This window comes from Biomphalaria glabrata, chromosome 7 (assembly GCF_947242115.1).
Source record: "Biomphalaria glabrata chromosome 7, xgBioGlab47.1, whole genome shotgun sequence".
Lineage (NCBI taxonomy): Eukaryota > Metazoa > Mollusca > Gastropoda > Planorbidae > Biomphalaria > Biomphalaria glabrata.
Genome location: NC_074717.1, coordinates 39,307,466 through 39,326,010, shown reverse-complemented (window position 1 = coordinate 39,326,010; position 18,545 = coordinate 39,307,466). Strand labels below are relative to the sequence as shown.

General features: G+C 33.8%; 2 protein-coding genes across 3 annotated transcripts in view; both read right to left on the bottom strand.

The window, feature by feature from the left end:
• Positions 1 to 639: 639 nt before the first annotated feature.
• Positions 640 to 6,174, bottom strand: LOC106069844 (type II phosphatidylinositol 4,5-bisphosphate 4-phosphatase-like). Its single transcript, XM_013229604.2, has 8 exons — positions 6,095 to 6,174; positions 4,044 to 4,240; positions 3,345 to 3,451; positions 3,054 to 3,150; positions 2,910 to 2,956; positions 2,302 to 2,392; positions 1,794 to 1,848; positions 640 to 1,261 (listed from the first exon to the last, which is right to left on the bottom strand). Exons 1-8 carry the CDS (start codon positions 6,159 to 6,161, stop codon positions 1,167 to 1,169), a joined length of 756 nt encoding a protein of 251 aa, XP_013085058.2. The 5' UTR covers positions 6,162 to 6,174; the 3' UTR covers positions 640 to 1,166.
• Positions 6,175 to 11,419: 5,245 nt separating this feature from the next.
• The window catches only part of LOC106061963 (uncharacterized), a 35,942-nt gene continuing 28,816 nt past the window's right edge, over positions 11,420 to 18,545 (bottom strand). For both annotated transcript variants that reach the window (XM_056035101.1, XM_056035102.1), the window contains 11 exons: positions 18,032 to 18,095; positions 17,845 to 17,907; positions 17,258 to 17,354; positions 16,519 to 16,762; positions 16,227 to 16,306; positions 15,341 to 15,436; positions 14,886 to 14,996; positions 13,593 to 13,855; positions 13,264 to 13,399; positions 13,061 to 13,122; positions 11,420 to 12,867 (listed from right to left, as the gene is read on the bottom strand). In XM_056035101.1, the coding sequence (XP_055891076.1) occupies positions 12,738 to 12,867; positions 13,061 to 13,122; positions 13,264 to 13,399; positions 13,593 to 13,855; positions 14,886 to 14,996; positions 15,341 to 15,436; positions 16,227 to 16,306; positions 16,519 to 16,762; positions 17,258 to 17,354; positions 17,845 to 17,907; positions 18,032 to 18,095 (1,346 nt within the window). In that variant the 3' untranslated portion in view covers positions 11,420 to 12,737. The remainder of the gene's footprint in view (positions 12,868 to 13,060; positions 13,123 to 13,263; positions 13,400 to 13,592; positions 13,856 to 14,885; positions 14,997 to 15,340; positions 15,437 to 16,226; positions 16,307 to 16,518; positions 16,763 to 17,257; positions 17,355 to 17,844; positions 17,908 to 18,031; positions 18,096 to 18,545) is intronic.

Genomic DNA, 18,545 nt, shown 5'->3' with positions numbered 1-18,545 from the left:
ACTTGTTTATATAAGAGAAACGACGAAGTTTGATTTAAGTCTGTAATAGATGAACACTTTTAAAATAATAAAATATCAAAAGAAAACCTAGAGTCTGGTTTAGAAAAAAATCTAAATCCAAACAAATATTTAAATATTTTTGTTTGATGTGATCACAAAATAAACCTCAACATGTATAAAGTTTACATTCAAATATTACGTTTTTTAAATCCTTTAAGTACAATAATATATCAAAAGTTATAACAGAACATCTCTCTTTCCACTTTTTAAGAACAATGTCAACAGTGATTAAAATAATGTTTCTCATGATGTTCTGAAGGAAGTTTTTTTTTTTCTGTAACAATGTAGTGACATAGTGACAAGTGCAACACATTAAGATTACAATACATACAAAAGGATCACAGTTTAAATAGTGCCTATAAATACTTCCTAAAAGCCAATCTACTCAGCTACAACTGAAACAATTACTATGGCACTGGTTGGCAAAGATATGCAATAAATGGGTAAGGTAAAACAAATTTCAAGTAATTTCCAAAAATTAATGTTTACATTTGATTTGTGAAAACAGACTAATTTGCCAACAAGATATAAGGGAAGATTTTTCATTTGGTCTCCAGAATTATTTGAAAGGAAAAAAAAAAAAAAGTAAAAATATTTAGTGTTTTATTTTTACAGTTTTAACAGAAATCAACTTTGCCCATGTCCATACTTTTCACTCATCACATAATCAAGAAAAGTAGGAACAGAAAACTATGGCACAATATCTGGCTACATGTATGCTGAAAATTGGAACGGCTTACAATCACTGGCAGTAAAAAAAAAATAGAGGAATATAATCCAATACTAAATAACATAAACAATAAAATGAGAAAAATAATTTTTGACAAGTTAAGGGTACAACTGAATATATATTTTATATGTATACAAAAATTACAAGGTTTGAAGAATAACGTGTAACAAAAACATCTTGTAAAAAAAATTCTAAAGTAGTAAAACAATTCAAATTTGTGTATAAATTATGTTAACATTAGATTCACAGATTCATGTACATATGATGTGCACTTGACAAGATAGAAATATGTACAACTGAATGAAACGGTAAATGTTTGTGCAATGTATGGTATTTGTAGTAATCTTTTAATCTGTAATCAGATGCCTGGTCTAGTTTATGCAGTAGAGGATACCTGCAACATGGGACTCGTCTTGACAGAGTAGTAATAAATAGCTCTGATGAGAAACACCACTCCAACTAAGAAACCACCTAAATGAAAATATTTTACATTTTGTGTTTAGCAATTATCGTAGATCACTTTTCACAGCTGTAGCATAGAACTATATTTTTACACCAAAACAAACACTACCGCAACATAGACGGATATGAAATAAACAAGGCTATAGACATGAGTACAGTTTTAGTACAGAATAGTTTGTTTCAATGTATAACTCTTTTGTTTTTCATGTGACTGTGGAGCCTTATTTTTGAGAAGCATTACTCTTCACATATAATGCAGGTTTAGGTGGCACTTGCTTTGGTGATTGAGGAGCCAGCCATTTTTCGTTTGGCAATTTTTTCTTCCAGAGCTGAGACCAATGCTAATTCGCTGTTTCATTGTATAACTCTATTAGTCTACAATAAAATGCATTGCTATATATATATATTTATTAAAAAGAATCTTGAATAAATATCAGCCTATTGATTATAAAGTGAACTTAGTAACTCTAGTTTAATTCAAAAGTAACTCTAGTTTAATTCTAAAGAATTTCAAGAATCTGTACACAACAAAAATGCTTACCAATCCATGAAACATAAATTCCTCCATTTTCTCTGGCGGCCTCAAATGTTCCAACCTTAGAATAACATTCATGATGCATTTATTTTCAGGGTTTCGTACATTTAAATAACATGAAATTAGCTTGTATGACACAATTTACACTTAAAAAATAGAAACTTGCACTAAAAGAGAGATTTGAAAATGGAAAGAAGATGAAAGACCCAATGGAAATTTTTTAAATCCTAAATTTGTTGATTCAAAATTAGTAATAAATGTTCAAGGCAACTGAAAGTTCAAAGTTCTCCAATTGTGATTATATACACACATTAATTATATCATTTTATAATAATGTATTTCAAACAATTGTTGCCATAAACAATTTTATGACACTAATTACTTATTGTTCTCTGCTAAATACTGAATAACAAAAAGAATCACAAACCATTAGCTAGCATACTTTAAAAAAAAAAAGAATCCTAAAATAATATATAGCTGAAACCCCAAATGATTCCACTAAAACTATACTTACTGTAATGCCAATAGCTGCAGCAATCAAAAGTAAACCAAAAAACAAGAAAATGTGACCTCTTGTTCTACCATAGTGACCTCCTACTGCTGTCCTGATGCAGAAAAAAAAAAAAGATTTCAATAAATATATATTGGTATAAAAAATTGCATATTTTATGAATAGCTCCAAATCTTCTAGAATTTTTCTATTTTAAATACTATAGAATATGATGTAAAAATATAATTTTCTATTTTATTTATTGAAATCTTATTTACATTGATGTAAATGGATGTTGTTGTTTTTTTATTATAACTTATTGCATCAACTAAAGCTCAGAAAGAGACAAAGATAAAGGCACATTCCTTGTTACATATGCTAGGACAAATCTGTACAAATGCTCCTTCTTCCCTAGGGCATGATTAACAAGCATGACTAGATTGACCTAGAAACATGCATAGGACATAATAATCTTTTTTTTTGAAGAAACACTTGCATTTTATAAGATAAGAAGAAACTTACATACATAGATCTTAAAATAGCTGTGGTTGAGGTTAAAAGCATCTGAATGCAAAAAAAACACATCCAGTTACACGAAGGTAAATAAGATTTAGATGGCAATGTTTACTTACAATTTCCTGCAATGTGGACACCTAGCAAACTTTCGTACGATTCGAAGCTAAAAATAAATGAAATAAAATTTATAATTAAAATAAGGAAAAAAATAGCATGAAACTGAACTTCTATCTTCTTTTACAAATTATGTAAATGATTACCATAAAGACTTGCCCACAATATGCACAATTATATCTGAATGCAGTCCTACTTGGTTGCTGAAGATCTGTAGGAGCTGACAAAGTTATCACCCTTTTGCTGAAATTTAAAAAATGTTTATCAGTAGAATAAAAAAAAAGATACTGTGATATATAGATTAATGAAGTTGTGTAAAATATTGCAATAAAAGCTAAACAAATATACACGAACAGTTATATATTTATAATATATAATCAAGTTTATACACAATCAAAGATAAAATATGTAGTATTAGTATATTTAAAAAAACTAACCATGTTTCTCTCGGACACAGTATTTTTGTGGCTCCAGACCTGCATACTAATAGAAGATTGCAAGGGCAGCGGATATATTTCTTTCCAGGTGGTGCAGCTCTTATAGGCTAGGAACGAAAAAAATGATATGGTTCAACAGATTGATTTACAAATAAGTAATGACAGTAAAAGCTGTTAAAGTAAATTTCCCCTTTCAGACCTAGCAATGTATAGGTCATCTGGTTCCATGTCCCAAGCGCTTTACCGCTGTACAACATTATAATTGTAATAATTTAAAGGGAAAGAATTTTTTTCAATATAAATAAGCATAATACATTATGTACCCCCATTAAAATCAAATACCAACATGCTTTTTCTAAGGCCATTTGTTTTAAATGTAGCACAGAATCAAAAAAACATAGGTTGCAAATGAGAGGGTGTCAAGTGTAAATCATATTGGATTCTTTTAGGAAATTTAGAGCATGCCAGAGCCCAATAAACTGTATTGTGCAAATACATTTTTCAAGAATAGCACAGAGCCTTTGTAATGGTAACACAGTATCTCCTTAACCGCTAATGAAATCGAGGGAACATTGCTTTAACAGTTTCTAAGGACCTCAATGTCAAGCAGCTATATAAACCAACAAAATGTGAATATCCTGGGTAGAAGGGAACAGTGGGAGGACATTTTATTGGTATAAAGAAGAGCTGTTGACTTACAGTTGCTTCACTGCAAACTGAACACTTGACCACAAAGAGATGCTGCTTTCCTTCCAAGCTGATGATGGCTTGACAAACTTTACAATTGATCATAGGTATACCCCCTTGAACAGTAGGGGTGTATGGGGGTGGTAGTTCATCAGTGCCAACTTGGAGTAAGGCAGCACTGCTTGGTGTTTCATTATCATTGGATTGAGCTTGAGATTTAAAAACAAAAAAGCGCAAGTTAAGAAAAAAAAAATCTTATCTTATAAATTACAGATGTAACTTCAAAAGAGAAGATAATTACATCCTATGCATATTCCTGTGTCAGTAAGAGTCATGCATATTAATAAGTGACATAAAATCTGCCAAGACTGTTTTCCTGCCTGATTCAGGCAACCCATTCCATTAGTCTAGAATTCTAGATATAGATCCAGTCAATATATAATTATTTATAGACAACTACTATTAGATCTAGTAACTAGATTCAAGACTTACTAGAGTCTAGATTTAGATCTAAAACTTAGTACTACTCTTACTTTGTACTACTACAAGATCTAGAATTTACTAGATCTAGATTATTTACATTTTAATAGTAATATAAATATTATATAGGCCTATAACTATCTATAGATCTAGATTTTAGATAAATAATATATCTAGGTATAATCTACTCTAGTCTTTTCTAAATCTAGATGTAGTAGATATCTATTCTAGACTAGACTGACAAGACATACTAGTACTAGTCACTAGTAGAGAAGAGAGTTACAGAGGACGTAATCATCTTCTTTTTTTAAGTAACGTCTGTATTATATAAGATAAGAAGAAGAGTACTTGATCTAGTCTAGAGTAGATCTAGCTAGACTGAGACTAGATCTAGATAGTAGAAATAGTTACGAAAGTACAAGATCTAGTACTCTGTGTGCGACGTGGACTAAATTGTGCCAATGTGCCAAATATACCCAAATATCTAGTACTCTAGTAGAGTATTATTAAGAGTAGTGTAGTGCTGTTACTAGATCTAGTGTCAATAGAATCATAGAGTAAATAGATCTAGATCTATATATATAGTATAGTAAATAAAATACAGTCTCAGTCTAATACGGGGGTTCTCAACGTGTGGGTAATGACCCCCTTGCAAGTTTGAATTACAAATTGCCAGTGGTCACCTAAGACTCCCAGAAATTTGGATTTTTTGTCTATTCCTCATTGAAAGTTTTTTCTTTGTCCATTCTAATGTGCTGTAACGAGCTTATTTGAATATTTCAACCATACTTGGTATTCAAACTATTACTATTTCATATTCCTTTGTTTGAGATTGCGTTGCACCTCTAATTCTTCTTTCATTTCCAACAACAAACCTTTAAGAAACAAGGTTTTCCAGCTTGTTAGTTATTAAGTCCAAATTCAGAAGCAGACTTGATGCAGAAGATGACATTCGTTGTGCTACTGAATTCCTTATCAGGAGGAACAGAAACAAGCTCTACCTTCACACTACCATTGGCGTGTCTCTAAATTTGTCGAAACAATATTTCTGTAACTAGTGTACAATGTAGTTTACTGTATCAAAGATTGTTATCCATACCTCGCCATATTTATCAAATTGTCACTTAAGTATGCAACATGTATACGGTATTGTGAATACGCAATAGAAGAGAAAGGTAAATAATTGTAAGTCTGAATAATAACCCTTTTAAAAAGGTCTGAGCATAAATTTATTTATCTGAAAATGAAAAAAGAATTTTTAGGAATGGGGTCGCCACCTAGTGCCAGTGGTAAATTATATTAGGGGGTCGAGTAACTAAAAAGGTTGAGAACAACTGGTCTAATTAATAGATTAGTCAGACAGTACTATCTAGATTTATTTAGAGTAGAGAGTAGAGACAGACTTGAGACTTGACAGTGATTGAGTGAGACTCAGACTCAGTCAGTAGTCTCAGTAGACTTTTGAACTTGACTCCAGTAGACTGTCACTCAAATGATTTTGAAATTAAAAAAAATAACTTTTAAAACTCCTAACATAAATAAGATCTAAAAATGTCAATGTAAAATCTAGATCTATATTTTACTTGTAAAATTATATGGAGGTGGATTTTTTTCAGGAGTAAGAAGCGGTGTCGTCTCTCCGTCAGCCATTTTTATTGGAAGTGAAAATAAAAGTCACGTGACTTTGTAAACTAACTCTATTTATAAATTTAGCTAAGCAAAAAAAAATAAAAAATGTGCGTACCCCCCCTCCCCCTTAAAAAGGGACAACCCGCATAGGTCTTGTGTGGTTTGTCTGTACGTCCGTATCTGTCACTTTAAGATCTCATAAACTAGAAAAGATATTGAAAATTCGATTTCAATATATTTTGCAGCTTGTAAAGTTTAGGTGTAACGGCTTCTGAGAGAGTCGTTTTTTTTATCTAATAAAAATACACCATTTATAAATTAAACTACTTAAATCAATTAATAGTAAAAAAAAAACAAAAAACAATAAGGCAGTGGCGTAGCAAGAGGTTTGGGGGCCAGGGGCCTGACCTTTTCAGGGGCCCCTGCATTTTGACAATTAACATCATGACATGAAGTAATATGTACTTAATAATATAGGCTATATGTCTTTAGTCTAATTGGTACAGTATATAAGTAAAATAAAAAAAAAATCATTAAGACTCTTTTATTGAAAAATACCGAATTATACCGTTGTTTATTGGTGAGATAGCAGGAAGGGGCTCGTAATTAAGCCATGGCTGGCTACCCACATAGGAGAAGGAATTAAAACTCTTAATTCAAATATCTGTTGCCTTGCAGCTATATACCCAATCATGGGAAAAGCTTCGGAAGTCAACCCTGAGGAAAAATCAGGAGCTGGCAACCCTTAGGCAGTTTGCAGCACATCTCAGAGCTACACCAAGGCATAACCTGCGACGCCGCTGACCCCAAACTGTATCGTCACTGTCGTACAGTTCCTTTGGCTACATCAGCTGCGTGGAGAGTGGAGAACTGATGTGTGGGCGACATCATCGTTCCGACCACAGCTAATGCCCAGGCATTCATCTCATTTCCATGAGATGATCCGCATAGTCGTTTCGCGAGATAATGCACAAGTGACTAATCTCAATTCATATTGGGTAGGTAGGCTACGTCGTGCTTTAAAATTCTGTATAGCAATGGCATTTATAACGTCCTCTTGTTGGCCTATCTAGATCAAAGCTGTCTAGTATTTTTAGCTCCTCGTAAATAACAAGATTACATGGCAGTGGCGTAATATTTGATATTTAATGTAAAATAAAATTTAGGACATTCATTTTGGGCCCTCTCAAGTAGGGGCCGAGGGGGGGGGGACTTTCGAATTTGGACCCCACCCCCCACCCTCTAGCTACGCCACTGAATGTAGGCCTATAATCTGAAGAAAATATTAGGCCTAGATCTATAGGCCTACATTAAGTTCCAAGCGTATAGGCTTTCTATGTTTTCACAAATGGTGAGCTGCTACTTCTAATATAGGATAGTCGTTTCTTAATTATATTGATATTAGGCCCTACAGCCTATATTTTCACAGTCATAATTTTAATTCCTCCAAGATATAGGCCCGTTATCTAACGCTTTTTTTTTTATATTTATGTTTTAAATGAAATAGGCCTATTTTTTTTTGGGGGGGGGGGGGGGTTACCATGATATAGGCCTACTTACACGCCCAGAGATCAAAGGACATAAAAGCCGGGAGGGGGGGGGGATCATAATAAACTTATAATTTATTTTAGAAAACTTGCCAGATTTAAGGTTTGTACTCCCTTCTTGTTCACGTGTGTGTGTGTGTGTGTATATATATATATATATATATATATATATATATATATATATATATATATATATATATGCATGTGTGTGTGTGTGTGTGTGTGTGTGTGTGTGCGCGCAGGTCTACTGAAAAATTCTACAATCCTAGAAGAAATCCGATAAGTTTCGGGGTGTCTGGCAGCATATATGCACCACCCGGACCAAGCGATCCCTCTGTGGAGGTTGAAAAGGTTGGATCAAACAGTAACAGCGAAGTGCAGAACGGGACATTATATAGGTACATATTGTTGTAACACTGCCTTGCACCAGTGCTTGAGGTGCGCACTAGCGCACTAGTGAACGTAAACAGGAAGACACTAGAAGAGAGAGAATAACAGTGCATCAGGGATTGTGGAGAGTCTGAATGTTTGGGAAACTAAGAGGCCAACTTTTGTGCTGCCTGAAAGTTGTAGTAAGGACCTGGAGCGAAGCGGGGAAGGCTGTCGTTGGTCCACACTCGGGTTAAGTAGCAAAGGACTGGTATACTTAGTAGTAAGACTCTGAGGAAGCTGAAGGATGAATCATCATGTGACGTGTTTACCCTAGTGAATAAACACAACTATTATTTCGTGTTAAACTGTGTTGAGTTGCATGCCTATTCGTTGAGTGCCTAACCTAGAGTTACAACAATTGGTGTCAGAAGTGGGATTTGGGCAGCTCAACGAAAGGAAAGAAAGACAACGCTGAAGAAGTTAGACGAACTGAGCTACAAACAGTTGAAGGAAGAGCTCCGAGACAGAGAGTTGAAGATCGATTTTGCCAAAGAAAAGATGAGAGAACGCCTTCGACAAGCCTTGCTGGACGAAGATGAAGATCCGGACTCGTATCTGTTCGAAGTACAACCAGATATCAGAGAGCTCATGAATACCGTGACAGATCAGATGAACTCGTTCCAGGTACAGCTAAATGAGTTCAACGAGTAGATCTGTACCATGATTAAACAGATAGGTATCAGTACCACGCTGAACAAGACTGATGAAATGTTTGATACCGTGATGAGCAAGACCGACGATCAGATGGCTACCATGTCGACAGGTATAAACAATCCGTTACTCAACGGAGACGCCGTTGATGGTGGCGCTGTCTATGACTGTAATAGCGAGCCGTGCAAGCTTGGCTCCTACGACAAGAATCCTAACATTTGTTGTGAAAGCACTGAGCACAGATCTGATCATGATATCGTGATTCCTGCCTACACTCAGACGTTGAACAATAACTGTGATGACGGGACCTCCTCAAAGGGAGAATTCGAGCACCGGAAGACCTGCCAAATAAGTATTTGTCCTGATACCTGTATCAGCAAGAGAAGCGCTGATGGTGGTACAGCAGATGGACACATAGGACGTTGTAAACGTGCCCCACAGATATGTCTTTCAGACAAGCTTGAAGATTATTCCGTGTTTGACAACCTGGCCTCCTGGGGGCCCACGGCACATCGAGAAAGCCTGCTGGAGCAACGTGTAAGACAAATGGTCTTGATGACCTACGCTATGACATCCACTGCATCGCTTCTTGCCATGAGTCTGCCGTCGGTGGTAACTAAGAGAAAGGCCAGACAACGAAAACGACTTCCCCTTAACCAAAGGCAGATCAATTGGAGCAGAAGGAGAAAGCGGCACCTGCAGAGAGCAGTGTGGATTGTGGGGAGCACGATCAATGCAATCTGTGACTCCCACTGACCGACCTCCACCTGCACTGGCCAACCGTGAACATGTTTCTTTTCGGGACGAAAAGACTAAGGTGGGGGTAGTGTTGTAACCCTGCCTTGCACCAGTGCTTGAGGTGCGCACTAGCGCACTAGTGAACGTAAACAGGAAGACACTAGAAGAGAGAGAATAACAGTGCATCAGGGATTGTGGAGAGTCTGAATGTTTGGGAAACTAAGAGGCCAACTTTTGTGCTGCCTGAAGGTTGTAGTAAGGACCTGGAGCGAAGCGGGGAAGGCTGTCGTTGGTCCACACTCGGGTTAAGTAGCAAAGGACTGGTATACTTAGTAGTAAGACTCTGAGGAAGCTGAAGGATGAATCATCATGTGACGTGTTTACCCTAGTGAATAAACACAACTATTATTTCGTGTTAAACTGTGTTGAGTTGCATGCCTATTCGTTGAGTGCCTAACCTAGAGTTACAACAATATATAAGGTTTACTTTGCCTGTTTCCGGCAAAATTTTAATGCCCGCTGTCGACTCCGTGACGAGTTGGAGGAAACAGCTATAATGATGCATGTCTTGTATGGATGTCAGCATCTGCGAGAGCATTAGGGGGGGGGGGGACAAAACTACTGTGTCACTCGCCCTGTTGCTAACCGGTAACCTTATACACAAAATGTGTCGGAAACGTTGTTTTTTTTTATTTTTATTTATTATTATTTTTATTCAGTGAGGCTTTGCATAAGAGATTGGCCCTTTACAAAACAATTAGATCAATTAGATAATCACTATGACATCAGTTAGGCCAGGTTCAATTCTAACTTCACTTTCACCTATCCCTTGGCCTGCTGGGCCGTTGGGGCACCACACAAGCTCTGTAAACATTCTTTGGCCGATTTTGAGTTTCCACACAAACTGACTTTGTAACCTTGTTACTTGATAATACTTAAATATGGATTTATAACAATAGCAAATAGGTTACAACAGATATTGAACCTTCTGGTGATGGTGTAGCATAAAAAGTTAAACCAAAATTATAGACAATGTAGCATTTACCTAGGCCTGAAATGTATAGAAAGAAGTTAGCTTGTTACCTTCCTACCGTCAATTCTTTAAGATGCAATGTCCACTTTCCATACTCCTTGCCACATCACTGGTCCAGGAGGTAAGTTAAGATTTTTTTTTGGGTCATAGTTGATTTTGAGTAAAGAAAGTACCATTTGATCACTACAAATCGATTTATTATTATTTTTTTTAAAATTTTTAAGTCACCCATTGAAAGATTTTCAAACAGACCAGAAAAAAAAAAGTCCAATAAAAGAATCCTTAAACTGACCATCATCAGAATTCAAAATCAGACCCTTTTGTTAGCAGTAAAGTACCATTTGTCCCCATCACACTATCTTTGAGCCGAAATAAGCTTTCTTTAATTTGGCTTTAATTTTTAGTTAGGGCAGAAACAATAATAAAATTCTAGATCTTTTCTATCTACTTAGATTTTGGAACAAGCAATGTGGTATGCATCCACACTTTTATTTACAGATCTAGAGTTATATAGATCACACAAAAAATAAGTCTGGAGTCCAGTTTTAACTCATCTTCAAAGGATAAGCTTCCGATCCTTTAGATGTAGTGCTGTTTTTTTTTAATCTCATAACTAAAGTAAGACATTACTTTTTACAATGCTGTGGACATTAAGGGCAATTCAACTAGTGCTTTAATCATTTTTCAAAATTTGAAATATATTTTTTTGTTAACAATGATTCAGCATTGGTGTACAAGCTCTATTCAAATTCTATACTTTTAGTTTTCTTTTCAATTTGTTTGACCTAATTTCAATTAAATGCAAATCAAACAAAAGGTGACATCTGTATATTTTTGTGCATAATCACATTTAAAAAAAAACAACAAAACAAAACAACTTTATATTTGTACAAAAAAACGTTTAATTCAATCCTATTGTTACAATACATAGCAAATTACACTCAAACATTGCACAAGTCCAGAAGTAAGCCCAAGATAAAAGCACATGCTTCATAATATAACATGTAGTCTATATTTATGAAGTCATAATATAATTTATAAACATTGGAGTAAATATTTTGTTTGAATACAATGGCAGTCAAGTGTGTTCAAGTAACGAGTTCAGTCCAGATGTGTTAACACAGCCCAAATAATTTTGTCATCATACTTTTGATGTCTATACAAATTCAGGAAATAAATATAGATAAATGGAGTCAAGTTAGTCAGTCAGCGCAGTTAGGAACCAAATATCCCATATCTATTTAGGAAAAAAGTTGTTTTATCCATTTTCTTTTTTAACCAGTGATTTTTAATTGATCCATTTAGGGTACATTGTTCAAGAAAAACAACAACACAATGAATGCTATGTACATAATATCCAAGTCTTAGCATTTCACAATATTTAACAATTGTGTATTTGATTTACTCAACAGTTTAATACATGCAATTAACAACATGGTTAATATATGTACAGAAGGTTAAAATGCAGAGACTAAAATCTTTTTAGTAAAAAGCAATCAGCTTGCTTTAATTGACATAGAAGAGAACACCAGACAGCCTCAGAACGAGACAGCTGGAGATTTATTACAAAGGTTGGAGGATGTACATTTAAAACCAAAAAGTAATCTACTGCAGAGGACAAACAGATGGTGAAAAAACCTAAACTGAACATTGGCTGACAAGGGTTATGTCTGTGGTGGATGTGGCAAAATATGTATATCACTGCTAGGACTGCATAGCCACTCCACTCCTTTATTTTCAAACTCAAAGAAAAATCAAGCCTTATAAGTAATCTTAGTAGCTACAGATTTCATTAAAAACATAAAATAAAAATGTTGGATAACAAAAAAAAAAAAAAAGAAATTCACTCACATGTTATAGTTCAAGGTCTCACTTTTTCTTTCACATCTATTCTATGTACTGTTACACCCAACACAAACATACTACAGACAGTAAGGAGAGGACATAGAAAACTTGACTGATTTTATCAGACACACCCAGATGTATGCAGTGCATTAATATATACAAATATATGTTACAACTTCTACTTAATTTTATACATCATAAATCTACAATCTAAAGTCTCCAATCCACCAACAAATGTTTCTCATGTAACTACTATACATAAAAATTAGGAATGTTTGTTCATGAGAGACTTAACTTAATGAACACATAAGGCAAAAACAAATCTGTATCAGCTATATGCCTTAACAACATTTAACACTCTGCCAGCAGGTAAGCTGTTAGAATAATGCCATTAGCTCTTTCCTTGAAGACCAGTTTGTCACTAAAATGGCCTTTATGTCTTGGCTTGAATATTACAGGGAACATCATCATCTTGCCTTTGCTGGAATGGCAATATAAAAACATGAAAGGGAATTATTAAGAACTTGTAGTAATTAACACATTTTTATTATTATATATATATATATCAGGTAATAGACAAACTGTATTTCCAAAAAAAACAAAGAAAAAAAAATTAAAGCTTTGCCGCTTTTAAGAAGTAGATTTAAAAAATAAAAAGTTTAGATCTAACTTACTCAAGTGTGAAATTATAATGTTTGATCATGAAAGGAGGTTTAGGTTCATAGTCAACCACAATCTGAAAAACAAAGAAGAAAAAATGTATCTCTTCTTTTATTATCATTATTTTTTTAAAAATAGCAACAAGGAAATCTATGACAAGACAAAATTTAAAAGTTTTATTTTGTACATAATGTATTTGTGAATCTGTACAATATACCTCCACTTTCTCATCGAGTGTATTTTTTATGCAAATCTTCAAGTTCAATGTTCCACCAATAGGAACTTTGGAGAACTGTACATGAGGTTCAACAATGACAAGTGACTTATCCTTCTGCTCTGAGCTTCTCTCACTTCTAATTGAACAAAACAAAATATAGACAAGTTATGTACATGATTACAGAACATACAAATGAAAAGTCTAAAGAAACAATCCCAATAAAATGTTTAATAATAGTAATAATGATGATGTCTTTGACTCCAAAGATTAAGGACGAGTGCAGTGTTTCACATGGCAACAATAAAATGTTGAAAGAAACATAAACTAACCTCTCTGAGGTGACAGCTGGATTGGGTGGCATTGGAGATAATCTCTCAGGTTTCTCAAAAGGTGACCCTGTCAAATACTCTGCTCTTCTAGCGGTTGGTGTTTGGCCTTCACCCTGAGTATAACTGGGTTTTGGGAACTGCAAAGCTGGAGAGGCAGGCAGGCTTGATGGTCTGGATTCCGAAGGAATGGATGTTCTACTCAACCCTTCTGGTATCCTTTCTATGTCGGCTGGTTTTCCATCTCGAGAAGGGTTGATAATACCCTGTTTTATACGCATATACCAAATGTATAGATAAAGATGCAAGCAGGTGAGGTACAAAATTTAATTAACAAAAAAAAGAGGAAAAGCAGACACATTTAAAATGTTCCCAATTAGAATGAATTACTCTTATAATTGGTCATTGTAGAATTGTATTGGGTATACTTTATGCACTTAATACACCAGAACACTATTAATAGTCCCACTTTCAAGTCAGTATATTTCACTAAGTTTGTTGCAAGCCGATTGACAAGCCCAAGAGGCCTAGCATTGAACCTTGTTTACAGTGAAAAATGTATCTTGAGTGATAGCATTGACTTTCTGGAATAGCTAAAAAATAGCTCAGAAAATTCTTGTGACTGCGCAATACTTTTCTAGAAATCTCAGGAAACACAGGGATAACAATAGGACTCTTAAAAGGACGACAATGATAGGGTTTGTAGTCATTTGTCAGTTTGCCTAATCAGTGTTACATTTGAATCAAATATTTCTATTTACAGATAAACTTAACATGTTTATCTAATTCAACTATTTAAATTTCAATTTTTAAATTAGACTTAATAAGATTTACTTAGAAAGAGGTTGTGCCTCATTTATCTGGGTATAAATAATCCACTAGATCTAATTATAGCAACTTGAGATTCACAGTCCATTTAAACACCAGTTAAAGTGTAGTATTTTAATTGTAATAAAGCTAGAATTCTATTGTGTACTGAAGATAGAATCATAATGTGTATTGAAGATAGAATCATAATGTGTATTGAAGATAGAATGAAAGTGTATTGAAGATAGAATGAAAGTGTATTGAAGATAGAATCATAATGTGTATTGAAGATATAATCATAATGTGTTTTGAAGATAGAGTTATATTGTGTATTATGTGGCACTGAACTGATAATACACCAAAACAAGTCAGCACTAAAATTGTAGCAATAAATAAATAGTTCATGTTTTAGTCTAATAAAAAAAGAAAAAAGTAAAATTATTGAGACCCCACCAACCCCAACTAACTATAATATATTTTGTAACTCACCTTGGCTAAAATAGTAAAATTATGTAAAGACACCTGGGATTTATGTGCATCATGTATGCTCCAGTCTTGATTAAAGTAACCTTTGGATCTTGGTGAAAATTCAATGGTTATCTAGGATAAAGAAAGCAGAAATAGTTGATCAGTGGTTTTTATTGATTGATAAGTTTTTTTTACATGATGTGAAATAGATTATTTCATAACAAATATTTGCAATGAAATCTGCATAATCTAATTTTTATTTGAATAATTTTGAAATGCTCATTTTTGTTTATCTGATTAATCTGTTAGCTTATAATTCTTCAACTTTGCTAATTAATTAAGGTTAAAATTAGTCATAAAAATATTCTTAACTATATTTACATGATATAAAAACTCCAGTTAATGTCAAACTATTAGCATGTAATTTTGGTTATTCACTAATGTACATAACAAAAAATATACAACTTTTAGCTTACTTTTTCTGTTTCATCTGGCTGAAGAGTTCCAGACAAAGGGATGAGCTTAAATACCTCATAGTCAACACGATAGAGAGAATGTGTATCATCAGCATCCTAAATGAGAAACACATCAAAATTGTCGGTTAATTATATGATTAAACTGTATCTTATAAGACAGCTATCTAATGACAATAAACACAAATATAAATGAAAAAACAAAACACTAACTGTACAACTTTTGTAAGCCCAATCAAAAAAACATATATAAAAAATTGGCCCATTTTAAGCTTTGGATGGAAAAAAAGCTTAATTCACCTTTGCAGGTCTGTATAATAAATACATTTCTTTAGAAAGGCCTCCAACAAAATCCAGAGAGAGGGACAAATATGGTTATCCCAAAGTTTCCTATGTTGATACACTTTAAAATCTTGGACTGTTTTGATGCATAATGCAGAACTCTGCAGCTGCTTACATTAGGTCTAATCCTACCATTTTTTACTACAGGGTTAAAAAAAGACACTTGCTGTGGCATTCATTCTCTCCCACCTTGACTATTGAAATGCTGTGCTTGGAAATTCAATGCAAGTCAAGATGTGATTTTGTTGCCTGTATATATTCCATTGGTTCCCTTTGAGTGTGAGAATTGATTACTTAGTGAAATGATCACTCCCTATGTTCAATCAGAGATACCTTTGCAGAGATATCTACTTGGCTTAAAAAAACAAACTATTTGTAGCAATAAAGCTAAAGAAATGGTGAGTTCTTAGAAGTTTATAACAATGTATATATTTTGCTACCATAAAATGATATGATTTTGTTTTTTGCAACAAGCTATAGGAACAAATCATTGTCATTGGCTGACCATAATGGGAAACACTAATAAAAATAAACTATCTGTACTTACTTTAACATAAGGGGGAACAAAGGGAACCAACTTCCATGACAGAGGTTCCTGACTTGTATTTGTAAAATTGTAAGCCAGATCTAGGAAGTGAGAAGAAAAAGAAAAATGAGTTGATTTAACAAACACTTGTTATAAAAAGAAAATTGAGTTGATTTAACAAACACTTCTTACAGAAAGAAAATTGAGTTGATTTAACAATACTTCTTATAGAAAGAAAATTGAGTTGATTTAACAATACTTCTTAATGAAAGAAAATGCTTTAACGAAAACATCAATAATGTCAAAGCCTCACATGATTTATTTCCTGCCTCTGTTGTCATCAATATAGCTTTATCAGATCCTTGAATCTTTACATTAGAAGACTGGGTCAGGGGTAACGTGGGATGCTGCAGGCCTAAGCTTTGTGTTTTGGAGGCCAGGCCAGGTTGTTCTGGACTTGGGGGGAGACTTGATGGCCTGTGACTGCTTGTAGTTACAGCTGTGACAAGATGCCGCGTGTTAATGTCAACTGGATTTGTCAAAAACACTTTAACCACCTGAAAAATGTTACATTCAAGTAAAACATAATTGGAAATTAACAATGAAGTCATTTCTGAACCTCATACGAGATACATTTTCAAAGGTACAACATAGTGATTGTAGTAAAAATGCTTTTTAAAAATGTTTTAGGTTTCAGATGTTCCTTCAGATTTTGAAGATAATTACATCTTATCCCAAACATCCCACAGAATATTGGGGGATGGGAGCGGTCTGAGTTCGAATCCAGGACCATAGAACGATAGTCCAGAATGCATACCACACAACCAGGCAGCCATCCAATTGTGTTATGGCTAAATCCTTCTACAGTGATAGAAAGACTTCTGTGGTTCTTTAAGTTTTACAAGATGAATGCTTATGTTTACAAGTTTTCAAATCTATAAAATCAAAGGTAATAAAACTGACAATCAGTATTTCTAATTATACTATAAACATTCATTTGTCATGTTTCTTATCAATCTAATATGTTGAAATGACTGCAAAGTAAAACTGACCTGTCTGTTATGAGGATTCAATAACACATAAAGCAGACCAAACCAATTAGCAGCAATGTTTTTGTTGACAACACTAACATTCAACATCATGGTATCTCTAGAAATAAAAAAAGAACAATAAGTATTATTTAGTTACTTTAAAATATGTGTAAGTATTGTATGCAGCTTTACATAATTTTTTTGCCCTAAGTCATCAATAAAGAAAAAGTAGACTGAGAAATATGTTCACACAAAAAATCTCTTATTAGGATTATACAATCATACTTCTGTACCAATCAAATGTTCAGCAAAACAAAATAAAAACTGAACATTAGTTTCTGTCACATGACGATAGAAAAGAGCCAATAATTTCATTCAATTTATGCTTTTTTAACAATTTAAAAAAAAATTTTTCTAATCGCCTTAACATTTTCAACAATAGGCTAAAAAAAACAAAATGAACTCGGTCTTGAGGTAGAAGAATGTTTTATGCCATAAATATCCCCAGTTTCCTGTCCTCTATATCACTATGTCTGCTAAAAGTAGGAACACTTATATCAACCCCCCATTCCCTAAACTGCATGTCAACAAAACAACAGTCCACTTACTTTGGTTTCACAACTCCTTTAGCTGGGAATACATTAATATTATCATCACACTCGGTATAAAATCTAAAAATGGAGAGAAGGCCAACAAAAATAAATAAATTGATAAAAATGTACAAGATTCATGAGAAAACCAATAAATAAATAATAGTGTTCTACAAATTGTGTGTAAAGTAAGATGTCAGCTTACCTCATCTCCTGTGCAGAGAAATTAATAACCTGAACACTTTGTTTCAAGGTGGAAGGTACATCTCCTGAAGAGGAAGTCAAAGTTCAGTACCGCATACAGTTGAATCAATGTTCACATTTATATATAATTTAAATTGGCAAACAACAGAATAGAATTATGGCTCTAACTACTAGTTGAAATTATGAACAAAAAAAAAGTCTTTAGGGAGTTGAAATAAACAGCTTTGAAACTCATGTTTTATAAACCTCACAATCAGTTTTTTAGTTAGTAGAGTATCATGTTACTATAACATTTTTGACCACAAAATGTGTAATTGGTCATGCGAAAAAAGGACCATGACTTCAAAATGTAAGCTTCAAAATGTAAGTCCTTTGTGTCTCAATGGACCAATGAGTAGTGTGTGGCTAAACTGACCAATCAATTCTGTGTGGCTAAATGGATGAATCACATCTGCGTGGCTAAATGGACTAATCAAATTCAAAACTCTTAAATTATGTTACCATATTAATGGCAG